Source organism: Lissotriton vulgaris, chromosome 9 (genome assembly GCF_964263255.1).
Source record: "Lissotriton vulgaris chromosome 9, aLisVul1.2, whole genome shotgun sequence".
In the NCBI taxonomy this organism is placed as follows: domain Eukaryota; kingdom Metazoa; phylum Chordata; class Amphibia; order Caudata; family Salamandridae; genus Lissotriton; species Lissotriton vulgaris.
The window spans coordinates 362,860,738-362,874,861 of record NC_141697.1 but is presented as its reverse complement, the minus strand read 5'-3'; the positions used below and the strand labels follow the sequence as shown (position 1 = coordinate 362,874,861).

At 45.3% G+C, this 14,124-nt stretch overlaps 1 protein-coding gene across 2 annotated transcripts in view; it reads left to right on the top strand.

The window, feature by feature from the left end:
- CLMN (calmin) overlaps positions 1 to 14,124 on the top strand; it is a 517,285-nt gene that overhangs the window by 90,856 nt on the left and 412,305 nt on the right. Inside the window, exon 1 of one of the 2 annotated variants that reach the window (XM_086937735.1) lies at positions 11,596 to 11,700. The exons of the other annotated variant lie outside the window; for it this stretch is intronic. Coding sequence (XP_086793861.1) covers positions 11,676 to 11,700 — 25 coding nt within the window. The 5' untranslated portion in view covers positions 11,596 to 11,675. Of the gene's footprint in view, positions 1 to 11,595; positions 11,701 to 14,124 lie in introns of those variants that run through there. 2 annotated transcript variants of the gene reach the window in all.

Genomic DNA, 14,124 nt, shown 5'->3' with positions numbered 1-14,124 from the left:
AGGTCTCATTCCCTCTTGAAATACCAAGACTGAAGGATTATGGAGGACTCTCCAAACTGCAGCACAGACAGCCACGAGTGGGGATGAAATTAACTTTGAACAGCATAGATGAGCTACTTAAAGCCATATATCTATGGTGCGCTTTCAAATAAAGTTGGGTGCAATGCCCTAACCCAAAAAAACTCTCCACGCGATGCAGCAGATGATGGCTTATCGGGCGAGTGTGTGAAATAATATTTATGCAGAAACACCATAGTTGCAGAGTAATGATTTCCAGTGGAACGAACTACATATCAAATGCTACGCCAGTCTCTCCTACTTACCAGTGTTTCATATTGATTAGCACCCACCTCAGACAACATGAGGGGTGTGCCAGGCTGAAGGATTTCATAATAAGGGAGTCAGGAGATGCTAGACATCTGTTTCCCTCTACACGGATCATGTGCCCAATAATTGCAATTTGTTCGTTGTTGTGCAATTTAGAAATATGGTTTTTTTTATTGGTGCATTGGGTCCAATTCTCCCGCCTTTGTGTGCTTGGGTCACGCCCAGGCAATATCACTCATTGTTTGCTTGCATTGGCCATCCCAATACGTCTGCGGTTCTTCCTGGTCATCCTGATCTGCCTATTTATTTTCTAGGCTATCAACATCATTTTAGGCTGTCAGGTCGTTTCATGGAGAAATGCCCTGTTCGGCACCGCAAAGTGGCAATTTCTGTCTGGTAGCTGTTCTGCAATAAGACCTGACCTACTCAGAACCGTATTTTATCATTCCAAGGGCCAGGAATTATGAAATACTGTTCTGAGTAGGTAGGTCCTATTGAAATATATTATTGAGTGGGGGGCGACCTGACTACTTACCCCTTGGTGCTCCTGTTTGTTATTAGCCGTTGAGCAATGCCGATAGCTCTAACTTTAAAAAAATGCAAGACCTATTGCATTTCTAATGCTTTAATTCGCAGTCAGGGATTGTTGGCTTTACAGTGTCTGTCAGGCTGGCTGTAGCAATAGAGCCGGCCAACCCTATATGTGCACTGCTGGGGCAGATGTAATCCTGCAAATGCAGGATTCAGCACGCCCCCTGCCCTCGCACTGCAACGTTTAAGTAGAATGACATTGACATGCCATTTTACTTACTTGTGCGTGCCTGCTGCTCTCACAGCAGGTGGGCGATGCTCCTCCGCTCAAACAGAGGAGCTGCCCCTGCAAGTTTGGTGTCTAAAGAATTGTAATTTAAAGCACTCCTTAAAGGTAAAGTTGGAGTTTGTACAATTATAAAAATGTCACTATTAGGAAGTTAAACAAAAGGGGATGATGGACGGACATTTGAGCAAATCAAACACTCACACCCAGTCAACTGATCTGGGTTTAATCCATCACCATTCGTTAGTTCACTCAGCCACCCCAGTTCAGACATGGCCATATGGAAATCAGTCTGACCCTGTGCCTCATGGGAACAGTCCAGCCCGAACTGCCAAGCCATGTCTTCCCTGGACCGGAAACAAGCATCCTGGGACCGGTTTCGGATTCATAATCCTCATCAGCCAGGCTATCTTGAATCCAGTGGCCAAGTGAGCAGGGGACTCACGTCTGAGCATACCCTGCCACCTTAGGGCGAACAAAGTGAAACAAAAGGGGAGGATGGACGGAGCGTTTGAGCAAATCATTAGGAAGTTGCCATTTTCTTGTAACCATTTTGTAGCTGCAGCCTCTATCCTGGGTCACATGAATTGGTGTAGCTGACAATTGGTCTTTGTGTATTTGCTCCCAGGCAGTGAGACAAAGGTGTTGGGAGGATGGTCCATCTTGACTTTATAGGAGGGAGGAGTTTTCACCTACCACACTTGCACATTTCTAGTCTCTGCCTCAGCACACTGACAAAGAGAATGAAGCTAGTTGGTTGTGCCCTCTGATAAGCCGGGTCCAAGGCTGGGAGGCAGAAGATTCCAAGCACTTCTAGTAGTGGAAGTCTCTAGAAACTTCTACTTCAAAAGTAGGCGCCAGGTAAAAATATTGGGCCCCCAGACCCAACTGTTCACCGTTGGACCTGTGGAAGACTCAGAAAGGCTGCTGTGCTGCTCTGCAGGAATGACTGCTACCCTGCTGCCTAAGTGAGAAGGACTGGACCTGACTTGAACCCAGGACTACCCGAGTGAGTATAAGGTCTAGATGGCAGGACTTATGATCAAGACTTCCGGGACAGAAAAGGCTCCAATCACCTTGAATCAAGCACCTAGACTCTACCTGTTATTATTCTTGCCCTCCAAAGTGGTGCCAGCCCAGTCCTAGATCCCTGTAATTAGGCGTGAAGGTGCTCTGTCAATGCAGCTGTGTTCCGACCAGAGCTGACTCAGTGCAACTCATGGCCCATCAGCTCCTCAGAACCACAGCTGTGTGACACATCTCGGCGCTGGACCTCGCATTGCAGATTCGGAGCTCATTGAAATTGCCTCTGCACAATGCATCTCGATGCAGAACCTCGCATTGCAGGTCCACAGCCCTTCAGAATTGCTGCTGGGTGACACATCCTCTATGTAGGATCTCACAACGCTTCACATCCTGGATTTAAGGTACTTTGTTCAGCATACTATGGAGCACAGGTCCCTATAGCTGGCCCATGCACCATAGTAGGCGGCCTAAACTTGTGATTTTGTCACGGTCTGGTGTGATCCTATAACTACAGTTATGGCCTGATATATCAAAAAAGCATTTTGCGATTCTTAAATAGCAATTTTTACCGAATCACTATTTGGGAATAGCAAAATGCTATGTATGAACACATTTTCAAAAAAATACAGAATCGATAAAATTTGCAATCACAAATACTGATTACCAATTTGCAGTTCGCCAATAGTTAATTGCAAAATTGCTAATCTGCTATTTCGGTGCAGCATGATGACCTTGCAAGCAGAAAGTGAGGCATGCCATGCTGTTATCTGTGTTCTGGGTCAGACTGCAGGAGCACAGCACCTGGGAGCCTGTATGGATTGCTGAGCCAGTGGATTACAACAAGCATGGCGCTGAAGATAGTGGGAAGGAAGCAGCACTGCGCAAATGTAAAATCAAGTTTAGTGAGAAAGAGCTATAAGCCTTGACTGAGGAAGGGGTTAAGAACCATGGAAACAATTAGGAAAATATTCACTTCATGTCCCGGAGTGTGAGAAGAGAAAAATGTGGCACGACATCCAAATAAAAATAAATGCAGTGGGAGTCGCGCCGCGCTCCATGGAGGAACTTCGTAATCGGGGTTACGATCTGCGCAGCAGGGAAAAGGCTGCTGCAAGGCTTACAGAGGCAAAGAAGACTGGAGGAGGTCCACCCACACAATCTGGGTCCACACCCTTGGAGGACTTGGTGGAATCTACCCTTCAGGCTGAAGCTTTTTTAGGAGTGACACAGATAGACAGCTCAACGGGGCCCAGTACCACCCAAGGTAAGATGCATGTACATTGACATGTGCATGGTATGTGTAACTAGTTTCCCATTTTGGGTGACCAGTCAGAAAGCTGCTAATACCAGTCCACATATAAGCTGCAACACAACAGTGCATTATGGGAGAAGTAGTTAGAAAACACAAGAGGGAAGGAAAGGAGGTATAACCAAGCAGCATAGGTGCATTTAAGTAATACAAGCAAGTAACATTTACACACACTGGGTGATGCTAAATACCTTTATTTTACAAAACAATGTGAAATGTGACATACATGTAAAAATATTAAACTAAATGAGTACTGTTTAATGTCACAGATACCCCAGTGCAAAAGCCAGAAGAAAGGGAATCCAATGGCCATGTGGAGCCTCAGGAACAGTCAGGAGATGAGAACACGGTGGCCCCCTCACCCCCAACACCTGCACCTGCAAGAACGCAGGAAGCCTGTGACACCACTACCTAACTTTGCAATGGAAGCAGAGGAGAGCCAACCTGACCTGCCCACAACACAGGCAGAGCTACACCCCCCTTACCCCAACAGTCCAGGTCCACATGCGGAAACACAACATCGTAAGCAGGTGACACAGGGCATTGGCACAGTTGGACGAGGAGGAAGGTGACAGCTCTTCAGTCTTCGGTGGCCTGGAGACAGCTATGTTGAAGGTGCAGCATCTGCAATGCAAACACATGCGTTCAAAGCATGAAGGAATGGAAGCAGTCGCCAGGTGGATGAAGAACAGCTGCCTACAACTCAACATGCACAAAACCGAAGTACTCATCATGGGCCCACACCCGACGCCTGGAACAACACCTATTGGCCCCCAGCCCTCGGAATCCACCCTCCCCCACGGACCACTCACGCAACCTTGGAATCATCCTAGACTCTGAACTCAAAATGGTCCACCAGATCAACGCTGTCCCTTATTCCTGCTACCACACCCTCTGCCTCCTCCGAAAGACCCTCACTGGATTCCCCTCGAACACAGGAAAACCGTCACCCATGCCCTCATCAGCAGCAGACTGGACTACGGGAATGCACTCTAGGCTGGGATCAACAAGAACCTCACCCGCAAACTCCAGAACGCTGCCGCCAGACTAGTCCTCAACCCACCGCACCACTGCCCCATCAGCCAACACCTCCCGACACTACACTGGCTCCCCATCGAGAAGAGAATCACCTTCAAGCTCCTCACCGACACCTACAAAGCCCTCAACAACACCGGACCAGCCTATAGGAACCACTGCCTCTCATTCCACTCACCCCAAAGATCCCTCCACTCAGCCCAGCTCTCTTTAAACGGTACTCCGCATCAAGCAGACCAGAACTAGAGGCTACTCCTTCTCCTTCCTCGCGGTCAAGGCATGGAACACCCTCCCTCTCCACCGCCTGCAGACACCAACACTCTCCAAGTTCTTGAAGGACCTCAATACCTGGCTTTTCGATGAATCATGGTGTACATCCAGGAACTGCCCCCCTACCCCCTCCCCAGCGCCTTGAGACCCTTTCGTGGGAGTAGTTGCACTTTATAATCCCGTGATTGATTGATTGAAAGCAGGCATAGCTTGTTTCTATCAAACATGACATTTCGGAGATGAAGGACAGCATTACCCAGCTCAGTACAGCAATGATGGAAGGGAAGACAGAAAGTTCAGACAATTTCAGGCACATGACAGATGCCAGATTTGCAATATCCTGAAGGAAGATCATGTGTCTCACCACAGACGGCATCTTCAATTATTTGGCCATTTAGATGGCTGCACTAGGGCCATCAACCACCTGAATAACACTACATCACTTGTGTCTCGATGCGCAGTGGCCATGCTAGTAGAAATGGCATACTATAGCAGTGATGTGGCCAGGGGTTTTATTCATGTCACAAATGCTGTAGAGCATTTGCAAACTGGTACAGTTGGTGGTGGTAATGTACTGGGTGGGAGGGATAGTGAGGAAGTCACAAGCCTAACTAGCATCATAGCACCAGTGACAGAATGCAGAAAGCGCAGTTCCAGACATGCCTCTGCCTCAGAGGCCTCGTCAGGAATGACAACAGAGCACACAGACCTGCAATTTGGTGATGTAACCTGTAGCATTCAGTTGTCAGGGCAAACAGTGAAGCACTATGGAAATATTTTTTTCTGCATCATTACTTTCTCAATTTAAACTTTACTTTGAATGTGTGCATGTACACTACCTGTATTCAGAGATTAATAAAACACATTAACAGTTGAACTTATGTAGTGCATTGTCTCAGCATTACTCACCTTAAAAGAAAAACATGTGTTGTTTCGGCACATCTCTGTCTGCCATCTGCTGCTCTTGCACAGTCTGCTGCTCTGCGAGGTTAACATGGCTCATCCTCTTCATCAGACTCAGAATTTGTCAGTTCCAAGAGTTTGCCATTGGTATTTGCTAGGTTGTGCAACATGGCACAAGTGGCCACATTTTTGCAACAGAACCCTGGCCTGTACTACAGTGCACCTCTACTTTTGTGTAGGCAGCAGAACCTACTCTTCAGTAGGCCGAAAGTCCGCTCTATCATATTACGTGTTGACTTATGTGCAGAATTGTATCTCCTTTTACTTTGGGTTGCATGAATTCGGGTATGGCGTGAGTATGAAGGAGCACACGGCATATGCACTGTCAACTACAGGGGGAAAGGCAATAGATCACTCGCTGTACTGTTTAACTGGATCCAGAGCCTACCAGACTTTAACATACATTTACCTAGCAGGTAACCTTCACCAAATTCACCCCCAAGGAGACGTGTGTATATACCACTGTGTCTGAAAATAAAAGAATTGTACGTAATGCCTGAAAATGTTGCAACTATGTCTGTTATTATGTGTGAGGCTTTACATATGACCTGGATATTCATTGGATTGAACACATACTCATGTTCCTGAACACGTACTCATTACCTGAGGGGGGACAAATGGCTATGTGTGTCCTATTAAAGCACCCAATTACGTGGGGGAATTGGGCTATCTGGTAGAAATGTAATTTGGTTTGCTGCAATTCCTGTGGTGTAGTGGGGAATATAATGCAATGGTGTATCCGCCGCACCATAGCATACAAGACGGCATTAAGGAAGCGCGACAGCCCACTTTGGGAGACCTCTCCTGCTACCACCCCCTGGTAGCTCCCTGAAGCTAAGAGGTGTAGTGTAAAGAGGGCCTGCACATGTGTGGGAATGGCACTGGTCCTGCGAGTCTGATCCTGCAGTAGTGGATGCGGGTTCAGCTGTCAGGTCTTGGATTGAAGCTGAGTCTAATCTATATTTGTCATAGATTTCTTCCTCTGTCTGCTGAAACAATGTTAGGCGCACTCTAAAACTGCATTCTTGTCTCCTCCTCCTTCTCTGGGCTGCTGCTTGAATCCTTATTCTCCTCGCTATGATGTACAGCACTGCCATTGTGAAACATTCCTAGACCCTCTGGGCCTTTTAAAATTGTTTGCCCCTGGTTATCACCTGATTGGAAATGGTGGTAATTTGCACATGCAAAATTGTGATTTTTGGCTCATTTGCAAATTTGGAATAGTTCCTACAAAGGTCTGCGATTACCAATTTGCGAATTCGCAAAATAGCTAATCACAAAAAAAGGATTCACAAGTTTTGCGATTACCAAGATTTGCGAATACATAGGCTTTCATACATAAGGAAAGGCCATTATACATTCACAAATGGCCGAATTTTGCTATTCGCACCGTTTGCAAACGCAAAATAGTTTCATACATCTAGTCCCTAGCACTTTGTGTTTCCAAGCACTGTTTTTGCTGAAATCTTCAAAATTGCATTTCTTTGGTTCTAGTGAATGGATTTTTGTTGTTTTGGACACTTTAGACATTGCCTCTAAGTTAAACCTGACTGCCTTTGTTCCAAGCTACCAGAGGGTTAAGTACAGGTTAATTTGGGGTTTGGTTGTGTTTCACGAAGACAAAAGTTGTGGTTGCTGCTTGAGTCAGAGTTTCAACCCAGGCGCCCAGTAACTTAATTTCCTACAGTATTGTAATAGAGTGCTTCCAATTGGAAGGGACTTTAGCAGTTGATAAAGATGCAATCTCTCTTAACTAAATAGCCTGCCATATAGCGGTGGTGTGGCCAATGTTGACACATTAAAGTGCTCTTCTGGAGCGAGGCTTTTAAGGACACAAAAGATGGGGCAAAGTAATACCAGAGACTGGAGTCCAACCGCACCTGGTCAGATCGACAGACTTGATTGTCCCTTAATGGGAAAAGAAATCATGTAAAAATAATTCTGCAAAAAATGAAATCATAAAGTTAATAAAAAGCATCCTTAACCATATCAAGATGGTATCATGGTAACACCATTTGAAGGGAGCGATGGAGCCAGGCACCTCCTGTAATACAAGAAAAATAAAGGCCTACATTCGTATCAAAGTCGCTGGCAACTGTAGGATGGTTTTAGTTCATTGGGAAGGATGAGATAATGGATGATGGTTGGATCAGTTACATGACGATGTGTAACTTTCTGGGGTAATAATGTGAGAATCAGTGGGACGATGGATAACAGGTAAATCAGTGGTACAACATGTGAACTGGTTGCACAATTGCAGTTGAGTTGCTGGGAGGATTAACAGGCGAATTGATGTTACAGCGATACCTGAACAAGCTAAAATTACTAGTGAGTCAGAGAAAACATCTGGTTAATCAGTAGCACAGTTACAGTTCAATAGGTCAAGTGATAACAATTGAACCAATTAGAATAGGGTTACTCAAGTAGGGCCCTGGGGCTGCATGTGGCCCTCCTGACCTTTAATTGCGGCCCCCTGGTGATCAGCAGCCCTGGGCTGCTGAGGGTTTGGCAGAGCAGAAACATTCAGAAAGCTGTGAAACATCCTAGACAACTTATGTTTAGGAACACCTTTACTTTTAAAGATATCTTGCACTAAAGATGTAAAAACATGAAAAACTCTCTGCAAACTTCAAAAACGTGCATTTTATTAATTTGCATGAGCGTTTTACCTTAGTAGACCAGATTATATCATTGCATTAACAGGCATTTATTAGCAGTGATAGTTTTCAAACACAATTTGGAAACATTCATGCCGCCCCCATTATGAAAACAATGCCATTAGTGAACCAAAAGGCAAGTCATTTGTCAGGTGCACCTTGTGAAGGACTCTCACATGTAGTAATGAAGAAATTGGAGGCGAAGTGAAATTAACCAATTGCCTAGGATCACACAATTTCTTCAAGTGGGGAAGGCAGGACTGATAGCAGGTTTTCTGGTTTCACATTTTGTAATTCAGTCATCAGATGAGTATCTCTTTCCCTCTCACGTTTAACATTAGAAGTTAATGCTTTGATTTGAATTCTTGGTGCATGAGAATAGAGCATTGGTGGCAGACAGAAGTCACGTGAAGGCTTGGTTTGCTGTCCACAATATGCATCTGCTTCATGTCCCCCTACGCTCACTCTTCATCACCCCGACCCCCACACTGTTGGCATCGGTGTGGCACTCTGGCTTTCCACACGCCGATGACATTCAACTTATTTTTTCATTTGAAGGAGGTGATGCCGTTTTAGAGGGAAACCTTTCACCGCTGCATGACTGCAACGGCAGATTGGTTACGCCACAACTCACTCAAATTCAATGGAGCGAAGACCGAGGTGCTCCACTGCTCCCTGGACCGGTTGCCTCGCCCTCTACCTGATGGGTTCTGGCCTTCTTCAATCTTGGGCACAGTGACTGCTGCTGACTCGGCCCGTAATCTTGGCGTCATGTTCGGGCCTAGCCTGCAGCTTGACGCTTTTGTTAATAAAACCACGGCGACCTGTATGCTCCTGCTTCGCACTTTACGGAAGATTCTGCTGTTACTTCCAACTGTGGCCAGGACAGAAGTGGTGCGTAGTACCATCCTCAGTAGGTTAGACTACTGCAACACACTGCTTCTAGGAGCCCCTAACATCTTGGTTTTTAAGCTGCAGAGGATTCAGAACATGGCTGCCAAGCTGGCCCTCTCTCGTCCACGCTCAGCGTCATCGTCTTTGGCGCTGTCGGACCTTCATTGGCTGCCTGTTCAGCAACAAATTCACTGCAAGGCCTCTTGCTTTGTTTTCAGGGCCTTACATGGGCTGCGGCCAGTGATGTTACAAGATCTCTTCTCCTGGTACTCAGCCGCAAGACCGCTGAGGTCTTCCTCAGCCTTCCTGGTAGTTGTTCCCAGGATTAAAAGGGTGAGGATAGGCGGTCGGTTGTTCAGTTTTACAGCTGCAAAACTTTGGAACTCCTTATCCCTGCCCCTGCAGAGCTGCCAGGATTTGGCGGCTTTTAAAAAGGGTTTAAAAAGCTATCTCTTCCCAAGAGTAGTGTGGTGCGTAACATCTGTCGGTAATGTTTTTGTCACAGCGCCAGGATACCCTTTTGGGTGACAGTTGCGCTCAATAAATACGTATTACATTACATTACATTGCAGACAGTACTTTGCGGCCCTCAGAGAAATATTTGCAAGTACCCATGAGTTAGGGCAACGATGTGTGAATCGGGTGGATCAATGATGTGTGATTTGGGTAGGGCAGTGATGTGGGGATCAATGTGGCAAGGACATGTGGTCCAGATAGCTCAATGTGTGTGAAGTAGGCATACATGCAAACCCACACGGTGTCCCCCTGTGACACACGATAACGGCTCCCATCACCAGGTCTACCGATGAGGAGCCGATCTCACACGGTGGCAGGGAAAACGAGTTGAAAAACAAATCTTTCCAAGGCTTTGAACTGCCAACGTCCATTAAGGGGTGTGAAAACACCCCAGGACATTGCACTGGCCTCAGCAAGCTTTTTTGTTTTGGAGGAGGGGACTTGGGGGCAGGGCGGGGTTCAAAAGTGCCTCATAGGCACATCTCGGCAAGAGGTCCCGCCGTCTCCTCACACCGTGAGATTGTTGTTAAAGTTGTCAGGTATGCTTAGGTATGGCAATGATGTGTGACTTACGCAGGGCAATGATGAGAGGCTCAGATGGGTCAGTAATGCAACATATAGGCGGGGCACTAATAAGAGATGTAGGGCCAGATGTATCAAGATTCTGTTTTGCGAATCCTAAATAGCAATTTTTTGCGAATCGCTATTTAGAATTCGCAAAATGGAATGTATGTACAAATTCGCTATTTTTTAGCGATTCCTTATTATTCTTTACTTGCAAATTCACATTTTACCAATTTCGCAAATAAAGAATAATTTCCAATGCATTCCTATGGGCTAGGAGGCCCATAGGAATGATAGTGCAATAATTCTCAAATTGCGAATTCGCAATTTGCTAATCGCAATTTGAGGATTATTTCAAGGGTGCAGGGGTGTCTCAAAGACACCCTGCTGAACCCCTGAAATCTACATGTGTGTGCATGTGGTGTGTCACATGCCACCCTCACAAATGCCAAATGGGGCATTTTTAAAAGAAATCGCAAATTACCACCAACTATAAGTTGGTGGTAATTTGCGATTTCTTAACACAAATTCGCAATTTAAAAATATTTCATACATATCATTTAAGGAATCGCAAAATTTGCGATTCCTTAAATGCTATGGCAAAATAAGGAATCGCAAATTATCGCGATTCCTTAAATTGCGATTTTTTCATACATATGAAAAAAGGCTGTTTGCAAGTCGCAGAATTTCGGCCTTTGCGAGTCGCAAAAGCCTTGATACATCTGGCCCCAAGAGTGGCGAAAAGGGCGAATCAGGTCGGATAAAGGTTTTTGATTTGAGTAGGCCTATGACCTGTGAATCAAGTGGAGGGAGCTGCTGGAGAGCACATCCATTCCTCAAAATTTTTTATATACAAAATCAGTCATAAAAAATATAGTATGAACTTACCTGTTTTTTTCTGGTTAAAAGTAAATATGAACGTTTCTGTTGTTTTGTGGTAACTATCAGATTGCACAGTAGCAGTGCAGTCTGCGAACACAACCCAGCCTGGGTGATGTGCCTGCAGTATCGTGTGAAACCAAGACTTCATTTGCCAGTGACTGAATAATGCATGCGCCTCTCCTACAGGTCTGCCGTGCCGCTCTCTGGGTGTGGGCCGTTCCACTCTGCACACAGCCGGTACACACACACACTGGCATATGGGCAGGGTTCCATCAGCCCTGCGCTTACAGGTGGACGTCAATATCGAACACACCTTTTATTTACATTCAGGCCGGTGACAACTTGACTTCGGGCAGGTCCGTCTCTAATTCCGGCGTTTATTGCCAGCCTCGGCGACATTCCCAACAGCAGCGCCATGGAGCACAGGAAAGAACTACTGGGTAGGATGTTTTCTTTCTTTTTTTTTCAATTTACTAAACCAAACAATCGAACTGAAACGCTGTTGAGTGTTCCGCAGAACTTTACGTGAACGTTTGCAGAAGACAAATAGTGAATTGTCATGGCAGGCAGCAGCTGTTTCTTTGTAGCTGCGCTTTTAACTGCGAGGGCAGCAGGCTGTGTTGTTGATGTGTAAACTTACGCCATCTTGTAAATACTGGGTGGTGGGTTACGCTTAGTATTTGGGCCATTGCAGCCTTTGACAACTGCTGTTTTCACTTAATATTTAACAGCTTGTGTTCTTTTCTTTCTACAAGAAAGTATATCATTTAAGCAACGAGAAAAATGTACAGAGCAGGGTTAAATATGGTTTATGATGTCAGCTGCTGGTGCAGATTTCCGATGCAGGCTTTATGGCGCATAATCCTTGTTCGTTCGACCCTGAGCTGCGTCAGTGTCGTGACAAACTGCGTACAGCAAAACATTTTGGTGAAACCCCCTAAATCAGTAATATTACCATCCTTGAAACAAGGATGAAAAAAACGAGTGGACCTTTCAGAATTGTAATCTGAGGTTCACAGGTTGCCACAGATATATGCGGAGCTTTAAGTAGAATTTAAAAGGGGGTGGTCTCTAAAGGTGGGGTGTCCTTTGTAAATAGCTGCGTGATTTTGAAAGGTAAACTAAAATCCTTTAGTTCCCATAGCATGCCATCTGACCAGTGTTTTGATGCTTCTCTGTGATCTTTCTCTTATTGTAACGATACATATCACACAATTACAAACGTACGTAAAACAAGCCAGACTTACTGGCTTTGCCAATGCTTATTAGCAGTATCAGATAAAGGAGCAATAACAATGATGTTGTTTTGAATAATTAGAATTGAAAATATTTCCATTCTGAAAATATGAGACTTAATTAATCATTCCTAAGGTCTGTGGATGAAGTGGTGGTCTTCGGTGTGGTTCACACCACTACTATCTTCAATATTTTCCTGGAACGCCATTCTTCTCTCCATATCTTTATGAAATCCTACATTTCTATATCCCACACCTCCTCTCTTTCCACTTCAGCACCCTCCTTTCATCCTCTCCAGCTTGCACTTCCTTTCATCTCCTTCACTTCAGCCATTCACACTGCACACAACACCCACTCACCGGTAAGCACTGCATTTTCTTCTACTTAAACTCTGTCAACTGCTTTTTAACTGATTCACACTCTTTCACTCAGAATAACAATTGCAATTGCTGCAAAAGGCTACTGCTCCATGTGCTCTGCAGAGAGGCCAAGGATTGGAGGAGCATGTGTTCTGAACACCTCTATGACACACTAATAGGAACTTTAAGAATTGTGCATTCCCTTCAGCCTCAACTGCTGAGGTCTCCGTCATAGCCGATTATAAACACACACCCACAACCTAAGCTCGCATGAGTGGACTCAGTTCACAGTAGCACTGAACAAGAGTTATAAGCTGCATGCAAAAAATCAGACACACAGCATCTTGGAAAAAACACTCTTATGGAATGGAAGAGTAAGTAAAATGTATGAAATGCGCACAGTAACTTTATCGCTGACAACGTTTAACTCAATGGGTTTAACAGTCATTGTTCATAAATCAATCATCTTTTTTCTGTAAAGCTAAGAACATGAATATAGGGCCCAATAGGGACCATTTTCATGGTACCGTTTCAATTACTGCCAGGTCTGAGATCAGGAGGGAGCTGGACCACTTTGAGGGACTCTTGCGAGTGTGGTCACTGGGCCTTGACTTCGGTGGTGCACGGTGCGGATCTGGCTTGCCCACATATTACAACACTCATGACATAGTTAATGACATCATTGATAAATTAACTGCAACTTCTGAAATTAATTTTTTTTATAACTCTTTTTATTAATGTTATTACAGCTACATCCTACATTTCACATTTACAAATGAAGGACAGTACAATACAATCTTTAAGGGTTATACAGGTTTCCACCTTTGTTGGTTTCGATGAGAAGTTTATTCATCAGAGTTTTTAGGAGCCTCTAATTCGTCAAGGGAAGGGGGAGGCAGAAGGATAGGTGGGGTACAAATATTTCCTCTGTATGTGTTCCATTTGCCCCATACGTGTATCCATATTTCAGGCATCCCCTGAATATATACACTGGTTTTTCCCTGAACATGCACCAATCCATGTCTTTCTTCCAAACACCTATTTTTGGAACCTCCTGTGCCCTCCATAATCTGTCAATATTTCTTTTTGCTATCATCTGGCCCAGTGTCACCCACTGGCGTAACGAAAACTATGGGGGCCTCCCTACACGGAACTTAGAGGGGCCCCCTCCGAGCTCAATCAGGAGCTCTCCGGCCAGAGGGCAGTGCCGAGGGGGGCTCCAGGAGCTTGGGGCCTCCCCGCACTGCGGGGGATGCGGGGGCCTGTGTT